Below are 24,073 nucleotides of genomic sequence, written 5' to 3' on the forward strand. Positions count from 1 at the left end.
TCTCTTTACACAGCCTTTCTTTTTAAAGACCTACCTTGAGTTTTTCTAAACCTAACTATCAGTCTGCAGGTAATGTGTTTAAGTTCAAAAGAAAGCAACTCCCCAATGTATGAGTTATGGGAACATGTAGTATAGCTACACTTGGATCACCTCTTCAAGGTGAGTTTCAAAGAGCTGCCACTGGCAGAGAGACTGCCCTTCCAAGTATGAAAGCTACCACAAGCCCAGAAAAAGAGCAAAAGTATCATGCCTCTGTATTGGTGATTCTGAACCTCTTGCTGAAATACTGCTGAGTTAAAACAGTGGTGAAGAGATCCAAAAGTAAGAAGCTTTAGCAGAGACCCTTAACACACTACTTTCTGTGAAGGAAGACATCAAGCACTCATTGCTCCTCCCCAACTATTAACTGTGCAGCATTGTTACCACTGGCTATGCTCATACAATTTAAAATGTAATGTGTAACTACAAGAATTTACAAATGAATTAACCACAATTTAGTCTTGTTAGCAAAAGACCTGTGCAGCAGTTCCCAACTTTGTGCTAAGGAAAGTGCCATTTAAAGTTCATCACACAGAGCCAATTCTTCATCATGAAACAGTATTTATTTTTTAAAGTAGCATTCACTGCAGTGAATGACAGTTTAATCTCACAAGAGAGACCAGCATTCATGAAATAGCTGAAGAAGGGTTTACACGCAAATTCTGTTTCATAATACCAAATCTGACACAAATAGAATAACCGCATCTGCAGTAACTCAGACACACAGTGCTTTACCCACAAAATTTGTATTTTTAACCAGATCATCATTTTTAGTCTGAGAGATTCTGCCCGATTAAAAAAGAGGGAGAAGAGGGGAGCAAAAACCACTATACTAGTAGCTAAAGAATGAAGAGTGTTCTTGCCAAGGGAACATAAATGTTTGGGGCAGTGTCAAGTGAAAAAAAAAAAAAAGCCTAAGTCTTTTAAGATAATATGAAACCAGATTCACCTCAGAGGAATAGAAGAGGAAGGAGAAAAGTTGTTGTGCTGAGACTAACAAGGCACACTGCAACATTGCTAGCAAAAGGTCGCTGCCACTACACTCATCCTCCTACAGACACACACTGCTACACTGAAACATCACAAGGCTCAGAATACAAATGAAATGAGATTAGTTTGTCAGATTTCTTTTTATGTAAGAAAATCCAGCAAATGTGTCTAACACTAATACTCCTTTGACATCATTTTCCTTTCAGAAAGCCTGGCTGGGAGGTGGAGGCAAAGAACAGAAGCCAGAAGGATTAGGGAGACTACACTGAAGAGTAAGAGTTAGCAGGCAAAGGATGGAAGTAGGAAGGCCCCCCTGCCTAAGGATGAGGTTCGAGGAGGAAAAAGAGGAGACCCTGATCACCTAAAAAAGGATTTACTAGAACAAATGCTTTCAAGGGAATATTTTAATAACAGAAATTGCTGATTCAAAATAAACAAAACTTCCCCTGGGAAGAGTGGGTTCAGTCAGGAATTGAAACAAGGCAATGACGTAGAGAACAGCTGGCTGAGGTTGTTTTCTACCAGGCCAGCATCTCGGCTCCCAACTACCCCAGACATTCAGTCCCTGTGCTTTCTCCAAAAAACAGTGAAAAGGAGGAAGTAGGCAGGCAGCAACTAGCTAAGAAATTCTGTTTCACAGATCCCTCAGATCATGATTTTCCTAAATCCTTCGTAGGTGTAGTTGCATTATCTGCTTTCTTTAGCGGCAATCCTAGCCTATGAAGGACCCATCTCACACCCATCTCCTCCCTCTTCAGTTCCTTATTCCTGACCCCACATCACAATTCCCTTTCCTCTCTTGAAAATGCACTTTTTTTAGCTCATATCAACCAGTTTATAGCACAGACCACAAACAATTATGTTAGTACAACTGACAGAGTTGTAGCAATAGGAAAGAGCAGCTAGGAAAATGGAAAAGGCAAGAACTTCTTGTCTCCAAAGAAAACATAGAACAGAACTCCCTCCTGAGAGCTCAGCCAGCTTCAGCCAGGCTTCTGGCTCTCCAGAGCTCGTCCCTAGATCACAACAGCCATCAAAGCCTTGGCCCTGCACATCTGCTCCTTCTAATCTTCAACAGCATTTGCCATAGAAATACGAATTTTACAACACTTGCTGTTTTCCAGTAGTCCTGCCCTGGAATCAAGAGAATTTCACTTACATTAAAAAAACAGTGATTGTGATTTGAAAGATGTAATATGAACCCTGATGACTCATCATATCTAGAAGGAAAAAAGCTGCACTAAATTACTAATTTGTTAATGCCTTCTTGACTTCTTGGACGGATTCATGATCATACAAAGTTTGACAGGAGCACTTCCATCTGCATTTGACTAGGTAAGACACAGGGTTGCTTTCCCTCAGTTTGTGCTTCATTTCTCTCTACAAGATCAATCTCCTTAAGTCTGTACAATGTGAATGCAACTCAAAATGAAAGTGCTTTTCCTCTATGTATGCACACACTTAAATGCCCACAATAAAGCAAAAGACTACCAAATTAAAGAGAGAAGTCAATGGCTTTATCCACTCCCACATGGAATAAACAGTCAAACTGTGGAATTGTTTACTTTAAAAAAAAGTAACATCCAAATCATAATTTGAAGTCTAGGCTTCTTGTAGATATCTAATTACCCTTTACACACTTGTTAATAATATATCAGTCTTTGGAATACAAAAATACAGTATTTGTTTGCTATCTATTTACTTCTGCCAGTTGGTCTAACCAGAGGCGTAGCTGAGCATGTATTTAGCTTAAGCATTCAGGAGGCTGAAGTAGTTGAACTACGATAAAGCTGTTTTGTTCTTCTCTGAACAACAAAGCTGGGATCTTGCTAATTACTACTTAGAGCCACAAAACTATCTGTGTGGTCTGGTGCCCATGTTTCCACACAGCAGTACGCATGCCACTAGTGGCACGCAGACCACTTCAAAGTGGCATGTGGCAGCAGCTCCTGATGGCCCCCAAACCACCTAAACCTGAGCTGCAAGGCAAATGCTCCCCCCCCCCCCAATCACCAAGGACTGAGAGCTGCACCCAAACTTCTGCTCAAAGCACAGGTGCTCATCTTACAGAACCTGTTCTAGCCCTGCTGACACAGGACTAACCCAGATGAGATGGGGGCAGAAAAGACGTCAGATCTCTTTATGAGATAGAGCAGATTGGTGATGATAAGTAAGGGAAGGGATGAGGCTGGGCCTCGCTTTTCATGGTATGAAGCAAACAGTGGGAGGATAAGTTAGGGTATGTACTGGGGACCCTAGTCAGACCAGGAGGTAAGAGTGAGGCAGTATGAGAGGTACAGCATATCAAAACGAGGAGCTGTTGCCACTAGTGGTGACAGCCATATAAATGAAGTTTGAGAACATTTGCTATTCTTTTCCATACTTTGTCGCTAGCACTTCCAAGGATGCAGTTTCATGAGAAACAGTGAACTAGTGTAAGAGCTCCCTCTTGCTTTGGTTGTCCCAGTTTTAACATTGTTCATCAGATTTCTCCGTAAGCCACAGTAACTCATGCAACACACGGAAACATTCTGGCAAGAAAGCAAAGACATTTCTGCTGTTTAGTGAGTCAAATCAGCTCAGCAGGTGGTCCAGTGAGCACCAGACAACACAGAGGAGCGAACAAATGACAAGGCCAGGGGGATAGCAGCGGGAGAAGTGAGCCACTAACTGCCTCAGCCAAGGAGAAAGCAACTGGAGTGACCTTGCAGCTTTCCATTTGTGCAGGAGGCTCATGTAGCAAAAGAAATGTCACTGGAAATGGTTAGTCTTTTTGAATATTCATGAACTTCACACAGCTTTTTTGGCCAGACTTGTTTCTGTTTTCCCAAATTTTGTGCTGTCCTGTAGTTAACCAGAAACCAGTTACATGTGAAATTGTAGGACAACAGAAGAAGGTAAGTGCTCCCTCCCTCATAGTGTGCCCACTGTCCATGACTAGCAGTGAGCTACTCCAGTATCCAAGGCCCTAGATAATACTGCATTGCTGTGTGCTGAGGAGGCACATCAACCTCAACACAGGTGGCTGTAGTGCCTCCAACGCAGAGCTACTTCTGTGCTGGGTAAACATGCAAAAAGTTTAGGCAAAGCACTGCTTCAGGAGACAGGAAACTGAGAAGCAGCTCAGCACTCATGGACAGTTTAAATTCCAGGCCTTGATCTGGATTTTGAATGCAAGTGAATTTTGCTTAGATGTTACCAAGATCTCAGACATCTGTTGCTTCCAGAACTAGTGCTTTTATAAAGATAGATTTAAACTAGAATTCAGATTTTTGGAGATGGGATAGGTACAGGAGAAGAATCAAAATCATCTTCTGACCCTTCATCCTGCACCTTCCTCAAGGTCCCCAGCTTAATCTGGAAGCCTGATGCACTAATAAAATCATTGTTTGAAACAACTGTTTCCTGCAAAGCATAAAATCCGTCAGATTTTAGGAAGTATTACCAAAGTCCTTGGTAGCTATAACCAAGGCTATTCCCTCCCTCCACATGTTGTACATTCACAGAAGGCATATGTATTAGGAAGTGCATAGATCAGTCAATAATCAAAGCTTCTCTCTCCACAGACCCTTGGTTTTGTCTCCTAACTGAAAAATTTCCTCTTAAGTGAAATCTGTAAACTTCAGATACGAAGGTATCAAAGAGCTAGCATTCTTGTTCTATAAGAATTGCAATTTGGAAACTCAAGTATGCATCAAGTTGTTCTTCTGAAGAAAAGAAAACATAAGAGTCCAATATAGCTTCTGCTAGTCAAAAATAAACCCGAGCAACTCTTTCTAGATTTTTTCTTGCTCTTATCTCTGAATCTTGATATTTACCATTTAACATTTTGCTTTACTACAACTCTTCACATAAAGTGGATATATCTACATAACAAAACTTCTCTCAGATACAGAGAATGCAAAGTCTGAAACATTAGTGGTTGGCCCCTTGTCAGTATATCTGCTCAGAGTTTCACTACTTTGACTCCTCAAGGTTCAGATTTGACCCAGATTCTGCCATAAAGGTCTTTATTATCTTAAGCACTAACTTCATGGATTGGTTGGAATATCTGCAATACAGAATATGCCAGGAGTCCCTACAGAGGATGATTTTACCAATGCAAACATAATTTTGGTTTGACAAAGCCATTATATAACAGTCTCAATACACAAACAGAATTTAAGTGCAAATAATCCAGCTAGTGGGAAGTTGCACTTTCTTTTAAACCTCATAAACAACAATGTGCAGGACTCTGTGACTGTCATTTGCACAATATTCAACAAGTTTTCTTGTCTCTGCTTTGTATGGATTTGTACCTAATGAGCCTTATATGGAGTTTAAACCTAACTCCAGAATTGTTTCCTAAATTGGCTGCACAGGCCATTAAAATTGAGCGCCATATATTACACAAACACAAACTGAGGATCTGGGTGTGAGACAGACCTATGAAACCATCAACGCCAACAAATGGCTATAAATAAACAAGAAGGCAGAAGTAAATCCAGTTCTTTTAAGCATTTATAATCCTCTGCTACATATTTGGCAGCCTTTTGGAAAAAGGACATTGACATAGTCCAGAGACAGTCAACAAAAATGATAAAAGTTGATTGGTAACATGCACAGAAAGTCTGGAAAAACATGAATACCATAAATTTGAAATCTAAGCTTTAAAAAAACTCTTCAAATGGTGTTTCATAAAGGAGCATAGCAAAAATAGTAGAATCACTCAAGTAACAAGACAATGTATTTCACTGGACAACAACAGGAATTCCTTAAATGGTACAGAACTGATGGCAGTTTTAGGAGCAAGTGCTCTTTCTGCTTACCTCTGTGATTATAGATTGCTTAGTACTAAGGCACCATGATCCCAACTCAGAGATCTTTGGCATTTTTTTTTTTTAGGAAGTGTCAGCATTCCATCAGTTATAAAAGCAGTACCAATATCCTGACCTCACTAAACTCAGATCTAAAGGTTCTATTCAAGTAAGCAGGGAGCACATCCAAGCACTTGGAATTAATTTGTCATTTCACACATTTTAAAAATAAGAACGTATAGCTAAGTGGAAGAGAAAATCAAGTTCTTTGCTCTTCCCCTAGCAAGTGCTGCTGTGTGCTCCTATACTCCCATCCTTACATGAGGATGGAAGGATACACTCTTCTTGTGGTCTATAGGGCTATGTAGCTGCAGTGAGCTTGTTTCCTGTGTACTGCACCATGTTTCCGAGGACGTATGCTATTTCCCCTCCTTCTTCCCCTCTGTCCTCACTCTGGGACTTGATTGTTTTATTTTTATATTACAGGGAATTTAGATTGAAAATAACCATATGGGATTCTGCATGACTCTGCTAGGACTGAGTACTGGTCTCAGTGCTCTTCATTAACAGATTGACAACAAATACATCTCCCGACATTCCAACACTCTTAGGGCAAAGAGTTCCTTAGTCCAGGGTAAGTGTGTAAGTGACCTGACAGACTCTACCCGCCTGATGAAGCTCTATTGAAATGTTCTGTCCTTCTCCTTTTGGCCTTCATTTCTGGCCACTACACAACCTCTGCTTCTGCAAATTTCCAACAACACATTTACCTGCCTCAATTTTGAATCCCCCCTTTGTCTTCTAACTTCAGTTAAGTGCCAAACATCAAGAGGAAAGGCGGTAGTAATTTTTTTCAAGGTGAAAGAGTAAGCAGGACCTAAGGAAGAGATTAAGAGGACTGAGGGCACCCTTACACTATGCAATAGAGTATGACAGAGAGATCCCCAAATTACCATGCAAGAAATTAGCTCCAGAACAGCAGCAATGTAACAACATCAGCACCACACTGTTTTGGGGCTAATTAGTCTTGCTGAGAAGCACCACATCAATGAAGTTACAGTGCTTCCAGCACTCAAGATCCCTTTTTTGTGGCTAAACCAAAAAAAAAAAAAAATCATTTGTGTTAATCAAAAACTTTAAAATACAGTAATTTTGGCAAAAATAATATTCAAGAGAAAGCAATCCATTTAAATTGGTCATTGTGGGCACTTTATATAATATATGAGGCTGAAGTTATAAGCCCAGAGAAACAGCCCCACAATCCCTCTTCTGTCCTCTACAGCACTGTATTAGCACACTTGCAGTGAGAGTGTAGTTCACTTTCCTTCTCTACCTCACTGTGGGCATAAGTTTGAACTAAAGTTTTTGGTCCTCCCTGTAAGCAAAATGGGATTAAGTTCAACCTTTATGACTAATTCCAGTCCCAATAAATACGTAGTCAATTACTGGGGGACAGAAAGACGGATGCTGCCATGGTGATCAAGGAATTCTCTGGAGAGGTTTTAGTTTCAGTCCTTAATCCAGTAAATATTTCAGAAGTGCAATTTCAATGAGCAGAAGAAACCACTCTGAACCCCCTATAGCCTACAGCAAAACAAGGCCCATAGGAAACAAATGACCATGGATCAAATTCCTCTTCGAAATTAGGCAAAGAAACTACTGGAGGAAAATGTGTCCTCCCACTCCCCTGCAAAATGAATACGTTGACTGCTGTGTTATGAGGGAAGCATTAAATCCTCTGAAAATTGTTTTCAAACTTGTTTTAAACAATTCATCAAATTCAATCCACTACCACAGTCAATCAAATCCTCATTTCTGATAACTTGTCTCCCTAAACATGCATATAAAAATACTACTACTTCACCATATTAAGCATCCTCAAACTGTTTAAAAAGTTTGGACCTGCATCTCTATCCTATAATTAGCAGAGAAATTGCATTTTCAAACTAAGACGACCAATACTAAAAGGTAAATAAATGTTTACTCCTTCAGTAAGCAAGCCTCCTTCAGCTAACATTTCTAAGATGAAATCCAAACTTTCATGTGCAGAGTCATCAACTTATAAAAGCCCTTTATATTCCATGTCTGTGTTCATTTCCTTGAGCTTTTCCTTGAGGTTAAGGTAACACATACATACAAGCTGACAAGAGCTAAGGAAAACCTTCCAGCTGCAACATTCATTTGTCCTGGATATATCTGGATGTGGTACATTATAATTACTCACTTTCGCATCCATTCCTTTTACCTATGCAAATAGTACTTATGCAGAAGTGTTTTGCATCAACAGAAATAATATTTTGACATATTCATGGATTATATTTGAGTATGATAACACCAACAGCATAATACATCAACAGTGAAGTTATATGGAGCTTAGTCATCTAAAACAACTGTTTCTGTGCTCATGAAGACAATTATTTCACACTGCAACCTGCTCCCTGCCACGTTTCCTAAGGGCACCTTAGACACTCACCAGGAATGAGCTACAGGCTAAGTAGGGAAAGTCTGTTCCCAGATGCATCTTTCCAAAGTCTGATGCTCTGGTCCTGTTGCTGACTGGTGATGTACCTTTCTTGGGACAAAACTGTAATGTCTCTTGCACTTTGAGGGTCCATGTCTGCTCAATCATTTGACAAGCCCACATGCATACATTACGTCAAGAGATTGCCTACATGCAAGTCATAGGAGGACTCACAAGTGCCTCCTTAAGAGGTCAAATGGCGTTCCTGGCAAGAAGAGGAGGCAGGAGGAAGGCACCATTAGTCTATGGGGCTAACTGTGCAAGGCAAGCAGATCAAAAAAATGTAGTTTTTGGGCATACACACAGGCTCTACACATAATACACCTTTTATACAAAACTGACTCTGGAAGGAACTTTTACACTGTGTTAAAGACACCTCTCTGAAGTAGGAGTGGTTCTTCTTATTACAACCTTTTCCCTAAACTGATATTAGTTTTTAATAAGTGTTTATCCCAGCATTAAACACAAACAGATCTTACCACCTCTAGCTGACTTTTACTGCTGTTGAACAATGCCATCTGCTGGCTCTCATGAGAAAGATGACTTACATTTGGTGAGAGCCCAAATATCACAGAACGGTCCAGGTCAGAAGGGACCTCTGGAAATCATCTGGTCCAACCTTCTGTTGTAAAGCAGGGCCTCAGATTAGGTTATGCAGAGCTCTGGATATGTCGAGTCCTGAGTATTTCCAGCAAGAGATTACACCACAACTCTGAGCAACTTAATTCAATATTTAACTGTTCTTACAGTGAAGGATTTTTTTCTTACATCCAGATAAAATTTCTTCTGAAGCAACTTGTGCCTGTTGCCTCTTGCCTTGTTATTTTGCATCCTTGTGAAGTGTGCTTTCATCTTCTCTAGAAATATCTTTTAGGTATCTGAAGACTGTAACTAGTTCTCTCCCCCCACTCCCACCCAGCCTTCTCTTGTCTTCTCTAGGCTCAGCAAACCCAATTCCTTCAATCTTTCTTTGTATGTCAGGTTCTCCAGTCCTCTAACCACCCTAATGGCCCTCTCCAATCTTTCTATGTCTCTCAGACTGAGGAATCAAAACTGAGCACACTATTCCAGGTGTAGTCTAACAAGTGCTGAATAGAGTGGTAAAATCACATTCCTTGATCTGCTAGCTACAGTCTTCCAGGTGTAGCCTAATGAGTGCTGAAAAGAATGGCATAGTCATATTCCTTAATCTGCTGGCTATACTCTTGCTGATGCAGACCAGGATGCTGTTGGCCATCTTTGCTGCTAGGGCCCACTGCTGGGTCATGTTCATTGCTGCCCACCAGTCCCCCCACCACCTTGATTGCAAAACTGCTCTCCAGCCCACCTGCTCCCAGTCTGTATCGCTGCTTCAGCTTATTTCATCCCAGGTGCTGCACTTTACATTTATCTTTGTTAAACCTCAAGCAATTCTTGTTGGCCCAAAGGTCTGTCAAGGTCTTTTTGTAGGTGATTCTTCCTTCCTATGTATCTACTTCTCCTAGTTTGGTGTCATCCACAAACTTGGTGAGGCATCTCATCATCCAGATTGTTTATATTAATATATACAACATGAATGCTATCAGTCTCAGTTCCCTTGAGGAACTCTACTCCCAATTGTCTCTGTCACTTCAAGTTTGAGCCATTAACCACCACCCTTGGAGCTCACCACTTTAGTCAGTTTTCTACCCAAGCTGTTTCATCATAGAAGGCAATGAGGTTGGTCAAGCACTGTTTACCCTTGGTAAATATGTCTTGCCTTGTCCCAATCACCTTCTTGTCCTTCATGTTACACAATTTTCCTGGGACTGAAGTGAGGTTGACTGGTCTGCAGTTTCCCAGATTTTCTTTTCTGTAGATGGGCACAATACTTGTCCTTTTACAGTTGTCTAGGACTTTCTTTCCCTGTGACCTTTCAAAAATGACATTGTATTTTCAATGAGGTCAGCAAACTCTCTTAGCACCCTTGAATGCATCCTGTTGGGTCCCAAGCATACATATACATACACACACATACACACACACACACAGTTGGTACAGACAGCCCTTAACTTGATTTGACTCTACTATTGGTGGTTTCACTGTTTCACCCTTCCTTTTTTGGCATAGAGCCTGTGCTGGTGGTTACAGACGTAAAAAAGTTCTGTCATAAACAACTTACTTATAACCTATATAGTACAATGCCAAGGTATTTGGTGGTTTACTTAAATCTTCAGGTCCTGAAATCAAGCTTGTACATGAGAATATCGGTTCTCATTGAAGATAAAACTAGCTTCCAAGGCTGGGGAGAAAAGCTTTAAAAAGTGACTTGAAGATGAACAAGAAAGAATTCAAAATTATTTTTGTTTTTAAGTTCAGGACCATTTGATACCTGACTAACTTTTGACTGTTTGGCAATGAAAAAAGCTATATTATTTTGTATTTATATCTATTATAGATATTATATATATGTGTGCGCATACACACACACACACACACACAAAATTGATATTGTTAGCTTTACTTGCACGGGTAAGTGATCACTACTTACAGAACACTGCAAAACTATCTATGGACACATCATCAGGCTGACGGGTTGTCCATTTCATATACATAAGTCTGTATTGCTTCCAGAACAAACTCAGGTCTGGAAATAGTAATGTATGGACATACAACATGAAATTACTAGACTACTTCCTTTCAAGTTATGTGGTACTACTAAAGGTTCTGTAAGCCAAGTTTGGCCCTCAGCTATACTTTGTGCTAACTGTACTCTGAAATCTGTGAAACTCCCATGCCTCCACACATATGGTTTATGAGAACTTTGAACATGAAAGTAGGTTTGTGCCTATTCCTGTGAGATGCAGTTTGTGCTGTTTGCAACAACAATCAAAAGGAACTACTCATGCCATAAGCAGACACACAAAATAATCTAGTTTGAAAGGGACCTCAGGAGGTAAACTAATTCAACCTCCTGCTCAAAGCAGGGGTCAGCTATGACAACTTCATACCTAATATGAACAAATTTAGAATGGTATACCATTCACCCTTTGGAGTAGTATATCATTTTAAATAAAAGTCAGCTGGTACATTATAAACAAATGACTAATCCTAAACCACAGTAAGTGAAATGCATATGTTTAGATACACAATTGATCATATTTTAAGGGACTTGAGGCTATACCCCACTAACATCCATTTCATAAATAATGAATGATTGTGGTACACCTCCAAAAGGTAGTTTTGTTTTTATACTCTGCATACAAAGAATTCTGACTCTCTCTAGTTTTCAGTGCCAGAACTGCACAGCAAGAACATCAAGGGAACAAGAGGGCTTCTGTGGGGAAAGATGAATAGCTGTATGTAGTGAAATCAGACTGCCACATTACATACAAAAGAATAAATGCAATACATATAATATGACAAATAATTCACATGTCCTGTAATATGAGGTAAAATACACAAGACTGTACAGATCATTCTCACTGGAAAGTGAGAGCTAAAATGCATGGTAGTTACCATTTTAATTTTAAAATTAGAAGACAGAAAAGCTTACATTAAATATGATTATTTTGTACACATACTTGAGTTGTTCTCCTGCAGTGGTTTTCATATCCCAGGATCAGTAAACAGCTCCATTCCTTAGTCTAACTATGACATGCCTGCCACCACACAAGGTGCCCCAAATACAACTCTCTGCCCCACCAGCTTTGCTAGCCTCTGCCAACTGCCTCACCAACTGCCAAAGACCATGTTACTTTCTCCGTCTCCTGTCACAGCCCCTACCTGCCTCTGGACCAAGCCCCTGCTCAGACCCTCCACTGATGGCCCAGGCCTCTGTCTACCACCCCACCAGTGCTGTATTTGCAGTCACACCACTACCTATGTCCCCACTAGCTGCCCCAGACCCTACCAACTGCATCACCAGCTGCCCCAAACACAGCCAACTGTACCACCAGCTGCCCAGGACCCTTTTACCTTCCTTACCAGCTGCCCAAGCCTCTGTCTAGTGCTGCACAAGGCCTGTGTCTGCTGCCCCACCAGTGTCCCCTGCCATCCAAACAGCTACCCCACCTGCCACCCAGGGCCCTGCCTGCTGCCCCAACAGCCCCTGCCCCACCATGTGTCTGTTCAAACCTGCTGACCAAGGCCCTGCCTGCTCCCCTACTCCTGACCCTGTCTGCCACCCCTAACATGCCTCTGCTTCCCCTGCCCATGCCCTTGCCTGCTGTCCCTATCTTCTGACCCTTCTTGACACTGCACCATCCCAATGGCTGACAGTCCCCAGGACCTTGTTTGCCACTCCTAAAATGCCACTGCTCACCCCCACCTCAGGCCCCTGCCTGCCACCCCATCAGCTGACTAGGCCCCTATCTGCCACTCCACCATGCCTCTTCCTGTCACCCACACCTGCTATCCAGGTCATGTATGCTGCCCCCACCCATTGACCCTATCTGCCAACCCTGACATGCCTCTGCTTAGCCCCTACCCACTGCCCTTGCTTGACACCCCACCATGCCTCTCCCTAGCCCCTCCTGCTAACCCTGCCAGGCTTCTTCACGCTTCTCCACCAGCACCATGGCCACCTCCTCTAAAGCTGCCTAGGCCTCTGCCTTTCTACCTTCGCTATGGATGCAGAGGCCCTTGCGTTACCACAGCCCCCACACACGCTCCTGGGCTCTCCAGGACCCTTCCTGCACTACCCTACCCAGGCCGTCCTATTCCTATCTATGCCAGACACCCCCACCCAGCTGCCCAGGCCTCTGCTCCGCTGTGCCCCCCCTCCCCGGCCCCTGTTTGCTGCTACAAAAGCTGTGTTTCCTGGATGCCCAGCCAGCTGGCCCTCACCTGCTGCTCCAGGAGCAGCCCGGTCCCTGCCCCCATTCGCCAGTTTCCCTTGGCCTGCTCCCCCCTGACCCCAGCAGCAGCACAGGGACCCAACAGCTTTGCCTGAACTAAATGTCAGAACTGCATAAAGTGAGCCCAGACTGTCCCTTAACCTGTTTGCAAATAGTGGGGTTTTTTGTTTTTTTGTTTTTTAACTGAAGAGAAACTCAAATTCCTCCCCTCATGCTAACAGCTTTTCCCCTGGCAAAAGGCTAAGCACAGAAATGGATTTTGCAGCCACTTTGCACCCTGATAGTGAGGTTTGCCCCAGGACTGTGTGCTGAGGCAAATGTCCTCTCCCTCCCTGCTGCTAGCACGCTTACGGTGAGCACAGCTTCTGCGGCCTTGTAGGGGGGGCCAAAAGGTGGCAGGCACCCAGTCGCTACTGAACTGCAGCAAGAACAGTGCAAAGCACCATCTTGATTTAACTCCAGGAAAAAAAAGCACATGCAAGGTTGACTGCAGGGCAGGGATATACTTTTGGATCTTCAAAAAGCAAGAAGGCTGCATTTTCCAGAAGCAGTTTTTCCAGTGTTTCCCATCATTTCCTCTTTCTGTACTTGATGATCTTCCTGCCCCTCACCCAGGAGGAAGGGCAGCTTACCTTGCAATTCTCAAGGCAGGCAGAAATTTGTACTCAGCACAGATGACTGTGCACCAAAGCATCATCCCTTCAGCACGACTGACTGTATTCGTGCAGGTTCATGCAAGTAAGTATTAAATAAGCACAAAAGAGTCTGCTCATAGAAGAAGGACACTCGGGGCAGTAAAAAGGCAGTGACAATCAAAGGAGGGCTGACTGCACTACATTTAGAGGGAGATTACTGGAGCAGGGGAGGGATGGCTTGAGATACGCAACGCCCAATTACAAATATACCGTTAAGTGCCCAGAGTAGAAACTGCCTGCTGAGATAATGGTTATGTATCTCTCTCTCTCTCTCTCTCTCTCTCACACACGCACACACACACACACACGTGCACAAGGTCTATCAGGCCAGATGTTTCCATGCACATGAACAACACTGTGCCTCCACTAGAGAACAAAAGGGGGGGGGTGCTCTGTGTCTACCCATTCCCAGAAGAGAGGGCGGTCAGTGGACAAGGGGAGCACACATGCAGCTCCCCCTTGGCTGAAGCACAGGGGGTGTCTTGAAGGCAGGGCAGGAGCAACAAGTTCCTGCCTATGCATAGCTCTCCCTCTGTGGCTATGCAGGGTGTGTAGTACTGGCATACCAATATGCAGCACTAGTAGCAAAGGTGTATTTGCAAGTACACCCTTGGGATGTTACCAGTGACTGGCTGTTACTAACCCACCCTGGGAAGCTGGCCTGAATTCTAGCTGCTTACCTCATCAAATACTGGGGACAGGGTTGTTTCAGGGGAGAGGCAGCCTCTCCTTTGCTACACGCACACGTAGACGCATATGCACACACCCCTCTCAAGTCTGGGGGATGAGGAACTGTACCACAGGCAAAACACAGGCCAAGGGTGAGCTTGAATATTACAAGTGCCACTGCATGCAAGAAGTCATAATAGATCAAATACTGACAGGAAAAGAAAAAGATACTTAAAGCTGTTGGTCTATAATGGCTTCATGCCAGAGGTGAAGACTGTCGTGGGATCACACCGACAGGGCTGCCCTGAGAACTTCAAAATGCCCTTAGAATCCAAAGCTAAGACAAATCTCACTCCCCTTGGCACCCGTACTTCAAGGTCAAGCATCTTCTGTCAACCCAAAAAAGCATCTGAACGCCAGAACACACCAATCCTATAGGCCTACGAGTGTGGACTTTCAGATATGTGGATTCATTCTTGTGCACTAAATAGAAGGAAGCACAGATTTCTGTCTTTTGTAGAAGGCATCAGCAGCCTGGAAAGATTGAGGAACACAGTAATAGGTATTTTGTAATGCGATAAACTGGAGCTATACATGCAGATGAGAAGCAGTAGACTGCCCACATTGTGTGGTTTTCCATGTTACCTTCTATATTTGATAACAGGTAAATGTTAATATCACATTCAGTACAACGACTGTGTGTGTCAGAGGGGGTTACTTAATGATCTTACACACCAGCGACAATAAAAAAGGAAACAGCTATTTTCAGTAAGTAACACCTTCTGCAAAAGTTCGTTTTTCTTTTTTCAGGGAAGCTGGGGATTAATTCAAACCGTACATAGCAGAAATGAAAATTTTATTTTCATCAAAACATCAAAATTATTAAGGTTTGCCAAGTGAGTCACTTGATGCTGGTATTACACATAAAAATTACGGACAATCGGAGCCCTGCTGCAACACAAGTACATTTTATTCCTGCAACTATAATCTTGTTAAAAAAATTTTTGAACATTTCTTTTGACAAAACTTCAGCTTTGGTAATTTCTCTTCCACAAGGAAGAAGAGAAGAGTATTGTCTGATCAAGCTGTACAGGAAATAGTTTAGCTGTCAAGATTTTTTTTTTAGAGCTTGAAATTGTTTTCTGTCTCAAATTGTAATGAGAAATCAAAATCTGGAAAACATTTTTTTGAAATAGAGCCAGAGCACTCCGGTAATGAAGTGGCGTATACATGCCGCAGTGTAAGCAGCTGCTTCATCAAAGAGTGATTACATAGTCTTCTAGCTTAGAGGAACCAAGGGATATAATCCTTTTTATAGACTTTTCTGAGTTTTAAAGGTGTTTTTATTAGCCTATACCTTTTACCCGTTATTGCTTCCTTAGGAGTAGATCATATGCTTGCTACAGGTCCACACACAACAAGGTAGGAGTCATGCTATTAGATCACTAGGTGATCCAATATGTCATTTACTATGCAAGGATGTATACAGAGCCATTGCGTTCCTAAATTTAACAGAATCTTATCTTCAGCTAATTACTATAGGAAGGCAATGTATTTCTCCCATATCAAGAAAATAAAATTTTTAATATTATAAATACTTAATATTTTTATTTAATACATGTATTTAATAAGCCTTTATCTTTAAGAGTTTACAATTTATTTAATAATTTATATTTAAAACATTTTATTATATTTTTATACTGTTTGTTTACAAATAGATGTAGCAAGGTACAGAGTAAAACACATGAGGTACTATTATTAAATGAAATTACATATTGTGGCAAATCCTTTTTTTTTTCTATTCATACCTTGGCATGCAGTCATGGCACAACTTTCCAAAACCAGAGGTAGTTTTGTTCGTGTTTCCACAAATAGTAATGGAAGCACTTGGACTTTTTTCTAAGGCACACAAAGTTTAGATTGTAGTCACTTGATGTGGCTTTAGCAGATTCTCTGCGCTCTCAGTTGTCATAGTGTTAGGGCCAATGTAGATTAGAATCCTAGTCGCACATGAACAGCATTATCAATCCTGGGAATTCTGGTAATATTTCAGATTAATTCGAGCAACAGATATTTACAAGATTTTGTAAAGATCCCATAGTGACAATGCCAGAAGAAGGACCTGCAAATAATGCAGCAGCTTTAAAATAAAGTAGCTGAAATTCCATCTCACCCACCTTTTTCCAGCCTTCAGTATCCCTGGGAGCTCCATGGATTTGAATGGACTGGAGCTAAAGATTAAACATTACACAGCATAAGGAAACAAACCCAGATGCTGTTGCAAAAACAGTTCTTACTGCACCACCATGAGAATGACAGCATTTTTAGGTCTTCGATCAGACCTAGTATTTTAACTGCAAAGACAGCTTCTCTAAGCTACACTGAACTAACTCCTAACTGTCCACTAGTTACTTGTACAGTCAGGACAAGTCCTACCCTGTAGTGTCTGAAAAAACTCCTAAAGTGAGATGGATACTCCTTTCCCCTACATCAGAACAGCCATTTCAATTGAAAGATTTCATCCCCAACTCCTCCTTTATCTGCCCTATGCTCATATATCCTTCAGATGTTACATGTCTTGAGAAGATTACCTTTAAACTGACTGACCAGTAGCACTATCCATGATGAAGTAACGCCCAGTCACATCCACGTACCTGTCCTCAGACTGTTCCTGCTAGATATTTGTTCCTTTCTGGCTACAGATCAGATTCAGTGGACATATGAAAGGGGTGTGATGAGTGTCATGCAAATAATTTCTTTCTGCTAGGCTGTCTGTCATGAATAGGGACATTATGAAGTGTGCAGCTTAACAGAACGCATTCCTTGGGAGCTCCGGAGTGTACAGGGCAAAGGACATACTTTCTTTATATTTGGGTAAGATAACCTGAAACCATACTAAACTTACATAAATATGAAGGATCTCATCCTTCTTAGCACTTGCTACTGTATGATTATCGAGACTAAGAAAAAATATATATATGTGCGTGTATTGGTGCAAGAACTTTTTTACTCTTTGATCTTTTTACATGTCACTGTTCCATAAACGTGCATTTGTTTCAGCTGAAAGAAAGAAATGGGAAATTTCCAGTTCAGAAAACCCATTTGTCAGCACTAGGTATGCTTTTGTGGTCTGCAAATAGAAGGATTTCTTTTCTTTTCTTTTCTTTTCTTTTCTTTTCTTTTCTTTTCTTTTCTTTTCTTTTCTTCTCTTCTCTTCTCTTCTCTTCTCTTCTCTTCTCTTCTCTTCTCTTCTCTTCTCTTTTTCTTTTTCTTTTTCTTTTTCTTTTCTTTTTCTTTTTTCTTTTTCTTTTTCTTTTCTTGTTGTCTTTGCTGCTGTAATGACTTCCATATTATGCTGCAGATGTAATACTTTTATGCTTAAAGTAGATCATGCTCTTTGCCAGAAAGAGTGCATGACTTTAAAAGGAGAAATACTCAGACAATAAAATAACAGAGATGCCTTATTTAGAATTACAGCATATTTTTAACTTAATTTCCATATATTATGATGGGTTTTACTGAGTGAATAAGCTAATCAACCTTATTTGTTTAAGCAGTATTAAACACATGCTTTGTAACCATATATTACTATAAAAATTTATAGTACATATAGAGGACAACAGCTCTTAATATATACAGTATTACAGTTGCTGTAATTGTTTTTGTTATTTTTATTAATAGTAATAAAGTAACTGTGACATTCTTTTAGGGAAATATAATGGACAACGAAACAATTCTAGAAGAGCTTCTTTTAAAGAAGTCACAACAGAAGAAAAAGTTTTCACCAATTAATTACAAGGAACGGTTGTTTGTTCTGACAAAAGCAAACCTTTCTTATTATGAATATGACAAAGAGGTAAGAAGTCATTTTCCTAAGTACACTGTTCTAAGATTTTCCAAAGTCACTTATTCCTCTGGTTTTCTTCTGTGAGACTTGATTAGATACTATGTTTTAGAACAATGAGTGCATTTTGTTTCAAGTAGAATTAAAAAACAATAGGGTACCAAATCCTAGTTTCAGTTCAGGAAAGCACTTAGCCTCAGGCTTAAGAGTGTCTGTATTCGGAACAGCTCTTACTGTTATGCTTACCATTGAGCATCTGTTTGTGTCCTTCCAAAGACAGCAAAACTTAAGCAGGTAATTAACATTAGGCATATGTTTAAGCATTGTCTTGAATAGGGATGTCTTCCCTGTTCATGCCTCCCTCTGAACTGATGAAAATAATTGGCTTCAGCAGTTACTTACAAGAGGCATCATTAGTTCAGAATTTTATCCCTCAACTGCACAAAGCAGATGGTTAAACTATCATTGTTTCCCAAAAAGTGACTGTATATCATAGAAGGATAGCTTTTCAATCAGAAGATCTCCAGACATGTAAATGTATGTCCCAGTGTCACGCTATGAAGGTTTGATAGTAACAACTGAGACAGTAAAGTAATAAAAAAATTATGTTTACTTCCTCACGCAAGCTCTTGGATTAGTAGCATCCATTAAAATAATGCAATTACTAATTTAGAAAGGATAATTCAAGATCATTGATTACTAATTTAGAAAGGATAACCCAAAATCATCGATTACTGATTTAGAAAGGATAACCCGAAACCATCAGTTACTGCGTTATTAATTGGAAGCACTGCTTATCCCTGCTTGAAAGCCTTCTTGTTCACTCTCCTAGTGAGAGGGCTCTCAGCCTCGAGGAGTTACCTTAACCCAGCGTCCCAGGAAAAGGGGAGGGGGGGGAATACTCACGGTCCAGTCGGAGAGGATGATCAGGTCACGTTCCCGTCCCTGCTCAAACTCTCCTAGCTCCCAAGTCTCTTTTCATACGGCTGGAGCTCTGGGCAAACACTGCTTTTGCTGACTTTTAGCAAGTTTCATAATAACAGGACTGTTTGTTTGTCTGCTTGGAAGAATCCTGCTGGCGAGGCAAGACCACAACACCTCCGTATCGCTTCTCCCCTCCCTGCGGGTCCATGCAGATTCCTTGGCCTTGTCAGGCGGCAGAGTTCTTTAATCCTGTTAGCTCTTCTAGTCTGCAGCCTTGAGCGTATCAGGCCTTGCGCATATCAGGCAGCAGACTTTTTCAGTTCTGTTAACTCTTCACTCACTCGTCACCCAGGCAACTTGCTTTAAAGTTTTTGTTCTTTTAATATATTTGGACTCCTCCTGTGAGTTATGTTCCTTTAGGAAATTGGATGGAAGCTTAGTGAGAATAAGCTCCATTACCTTAACAAAATTATGAATACAAGAGCCAGGCTCCTATTTTGCACTTAAGGTGTTTTCCTCTTAATTCCCTTTTCTCCTTTTGCTACTAGTCCCCCTTCTGCCTTGTAATCCTGTAGTTGCAGCAGATCTTTTCTCAGATGTAGGGCTGTGTCCTGTGATTCCTGTAACTGACTTAAAAAGGTACTCGATCCATATACTGGATGCGGGTGAGGCACCAAAGAGGTTTCTTAGTACCTTTCTCATGAAGTTTAACAAGTCTGAAACTCTGGCTTACCCAGCTTGAAACATCAAATTGCACAGAGTAATGAATCTGAAATACTTTAGATTGTGTTTGAAATGGTGCTTAATCTTAGGTTACACTCTGCTGTGTTTTTTCCTCCCTTAGAAAAGAGGAAGCAAAAAGGGGTCAATTGATATTAAGAAAATCCGATGTGTTGAAACAGTGAATCTTGAGGAATCAACACCTCCTGCGAGACAATATCCATTTCAGGTTAGCCATGAAATTCATTACATGCACATTTCTTGTGAAATATTCCAGTTATTGTAAGGCCTCTACAGATTACACTGATCATTACTGTCCTGGATGATGATACCTGCTAATGCTGAGTGCTACCGATATTTATAGCAGATAGAAGATCAGTCCCTGTTACTGAAGTTGTGATTTTGCTGAAATGTTTTCACTTGACTGTGATGGGGTTTAGATGAAGTCTTGTTTCTTTTATGTTCACAGGTGTATCATAGGTTTGCTTTAATATGATCTGAAATATATAGAATATATCTCTATAACTTATTTTAAGGCAGTATTAAACACTTAAAAATTCTTATTTTAATTCTCACTGTCTCTTTCCACTTTGGTTGTTTTGCCTCAGTACAAAGTGCAGGATTTGACTTCTAACTAACTGATTACTATTCAAATGGTCCACAGCCAGGAAATCCAAAGCTATACCTTCAGCAACTGCACATATACAGTAACGTATCAGATTATTGTGTACATATCAGAAGATGCAGCTGCACAAAGCACTACATATGTGTTCAAGAATTAAATGTGCTGAGAAAACCATAACTTCAGATTTGCTGCCTGTCATCTGTTTCAGTTCCCCTGCTCAGGTTCCTCCTAGAGCCTCCATCAATTCCAATTCCATGAGCAGTGGGACGTGCAGACGTGAAAAGTGGCTACAGACCTCCTTTTGGAGTGCCACTGCCAAACAGTGGAAGTGTAAGCATGCAGCGGGCTGCTGGGAGAAGTGATTAACATGGTTGCTGAATAGTGTATTAATTCACGACCCTGCAATAATTGCCAAACCCAAGAGCAACCTCAAGAGAGAGGCTTAGTATTCCACTGCCTGCTTAATCCTGGGTGTCATTCCTGTGTTCCTTTGCCTTCTCCCTCCCCCAGTTTCGTGGCATTAAATGGCATGTTTATATTGAATTAGTGCATTTCTCTCAGGAGCAGGTAATTCATTTAAATGGGAAAAAGAATGTGTACTATAGTTACAGGGTGGGAGAGTCTATTCTGGGAAACAGTGTCTCTAAAACAGACTTCAGGATCATGATAGCTGAACATAAATTCCCAGTGTGATGCTGCAGCCAAAAAGGCTAATGGTATCCTTGGACATGGAAGCAGGCACATATTGAATAAAATCAGGAAGTCTATGTTGCCTTTGTTTTGACACTACTGTGACCATCAGGAGAATATTGTGTCTAGCTCTGGTGACTATAATTCAAGAAAGATGTTGTAAACTGAAGAGATGTCAGAGGAGAGCCTTGAGAATGACTAATAGGTTGGAAACATGACTTAAAATGAGAAGCTCAGAGCTCTATCCGTTTAGCTAAACAAAGAGACAGGAGGCAAATTGGTTGGTCATGTATATTTACAGTGGGAGTACACATTTAATAATGAGGCCTCTTCAGAGTAACAAACAAAAGCAATAAAATGGCATTTGAAATTAAGTGCAGATGTTTGAAAAGCAGTGTCCATGAGGGAAATGCTACCCTGACTTAACATAGACACATACATACGTACATAACATATATAACGTACGTATATAACACACACACACATATATATATATGTTTAAAAGAGTTTCTGAATTTATTGTTATCAGTCAGGATGAGAACCTGGGTTATAAGAGATAGTTCATTGAAAAAGTCAGCCCACTGCTAAGCAGTGATTAAAAAAACAAAGCAGATGTTAGTAATTAATAGGCTGGGCATTAAAAGGAGCTAGTAGAAGACAGGTTCAAAACAAACAAAAGGAGCTTGTTGTTCATAATGTGTAGCTAAGCGCTAGGACTGCTTTGTGCAGGATGGTGTAGATACTAATTATTTAATTTAAAGGCAACTGAACTATTTATAGGATAAAATCTGTCATGGGCTATTAAGTATGAATGCATAACCTCTCAATTAGGATTCCCTGATCACTATGCAGATGCTCTGCACTTATATTCTGCCTCAGCATTTGTTATTAGCTGTGACAGAGACAGGGTCCTGGCCTGGATGAGCATTTAGTCTTGTCCTGTGTTAACAAGAGCAAAAGGCTGGAATTTGAATCAAGAAAAATTGCAAGAGGAAAGAAAGTTTATATGTGGGCTATAAGGTCTTTTGTACATATGAGACAGGTATATAGAAATATACCATGCTGTTCTTTGTTTCTGCAGTTTTCAAGCACACAGACCACTTTGGTCGAGCTAGTGCATATAAGGTTTGTATTTATATGAAGTGGCAGTACAATAACTGGTCTCTGAGAAACCTTGCTAAGTTGTGTGCGTTTCATGTCAATGGGCCTGCAAACTCTGTTTCTTTGGTTGCCATTCCCTAGTCCTTTCCCCTCCTACACAGTACCAAGCTTTTGGGCAGTACGCTCTCACCATGCTGGCTTTCCCCACATCTTCTAGATTGTGTACAAGGATGGCCTACTCTATGTCTATGCAGCTAGTGAAGAGAGTCGGAACCGATGGCTGGCAGCTTTGCATAAAGGTAACGTTATTCCTCTGTGTACCAGAAAATTCAAAATACTTTAGGAGAGATAGGAAAATGCACCTGCTCCCTCATTTTACTGCAATACTTTGTCACCTGTTCTTAGTTTCATTTCTACTTCAGTACCGACTGGTTGAAATGCATGGTATTTTCAAGAATTGTTTAGAAATTTTAAAGGCTGAAAATTTCAGTGAGAAATGAGCCAAAATAAAGCTTATTTTTGTATTTTTCACAAGCATTTTTTAGTCTTCATCCTATCCTCAGTCTTTACCAATGCAGATTAATAGAGCACAATCATTTCTAATTTGCTTAGTATAGTGCTTACCTGTATAAATGCCATTTTGATAAACCATAATGCCAGTGCTTTTTCTACTGCATTTTCCTCTTTTTTTCACGAGGAAATTTCTTTTGTTTTAGGTAAAGCAAAATCACAGTCCTGCAAAGCATAAGTTGTAGGCAAAGTATAAGCTGTAGGCAAAAACTGCATCCCTGCATAACTCCAGTGAAGGCAGAAACCTCACATTTAGTAAAGCAGCCCCCTACACATCCTGTCCATTGTAGAAACAAGTATATATAACCTGTAGAAAACCTGCCAAAGTTCTTTCCGTTTATTTCATTGGACTTGACAGTGGGCTGTGAACAAATATCCTCTCAAGTTTCACCTGTAAACCTACATATGAGCTACCTGTCTGTTTGTGACTCTCCCTTTGCCTGCACAGAAGTGAGGGTAGGTCTGTTAATTTGGCAGTGTTATGGAGAATGTGGACCAGAAAGCAGAACTGGAAGCTTTCAGCAAGCTAGTCACATTGATCCTTCTAGAAACCAAGGAGATTTCTTCAAGAAATCTTTGAAGGAATGTTTGGTACTGCAGTAAGATTTTTCAAAATAAATTGGTGAAAAATAAGATTAAGTGATGTATTTTTGTAATACTCATGAGGTGCATGATAGCACAAATATTTTAACTGACTACAAGCCTCTTAGAAAATGTATAACAAGTGCTTGTGGCCAAGAGGTGCACCAGTCCTTGAGCTGTTCTCTCGCATGTTCAGGAAACTTGTGTTTAGAAGGGCTCACTGCAGCAGAGTTGAAAGCAATCAGTTTTCAAAGTCTCACTCCACACATTCTGTGTTTCTTTTTGTTATCTTTTGAAACCAAAACTGCTCTTATGGCTTGCAGATCTATTATGTCACTAGCGCAGTGATAGTACTGGGCCATTTCTCTAGAGTAAAGAATATATAAAGAAGTGGTTTTAATATAATGTTTATGTGAGGTGATGTTCCCTTTTGGTATGCTTAAATAAGAAATGTATTTCACCAGATAAACATTACTTTGTGTTTGCCATG

The 24,073-nt window shown here is 40.8% G+C and overlaps 1 protein-coding gene across 1 annotated transcript in view; it reads left to right on the forward strand.

Moving 5' to 3' along the window:
- The first annotated feature begins 18,242 nt into the window (after positions 1–18,242).
- The window catches only part of BMX (BMX non-receptor tyrosine kinase), a 30,112-nt gene continuing 24,281 nt past the window's right edge, over positions 18,243–24,073 (forward strand). The window contains exons 1-3 of the mRNA XM_067289735.1: positions 18,243–18,383; positions 20,140–20,244; positions 22,649–22,730. Of these exons, the coding sequence (XP_067145836.1) occupies positions 18,246–18,383; positions 20,140–20,244; positions 22,649–22,730 (325 nt within the window). The 5' untranslated portion in view covers positions 18,243–18,245. The remainder of the gene's footprint in view (positions 18,384–20,139; positions 20,245–22,648; positions 22,731–24,073) is intronic.

Source organism: Apteryx mantelli, chromosome 1, assembly GCF_036417845.1.
Source record: "Apteryx mantelli isolate bAptMan1 chromosome 1, bAptMan1.hap1, whole genome shotgun sequence".
Classification (NCBI taxonomy): Eukaryota; Metazoa; Chordata; class Aves; order Apterygiformes; family Apterygidae; genus Apteryx; species Apteryx mantelli.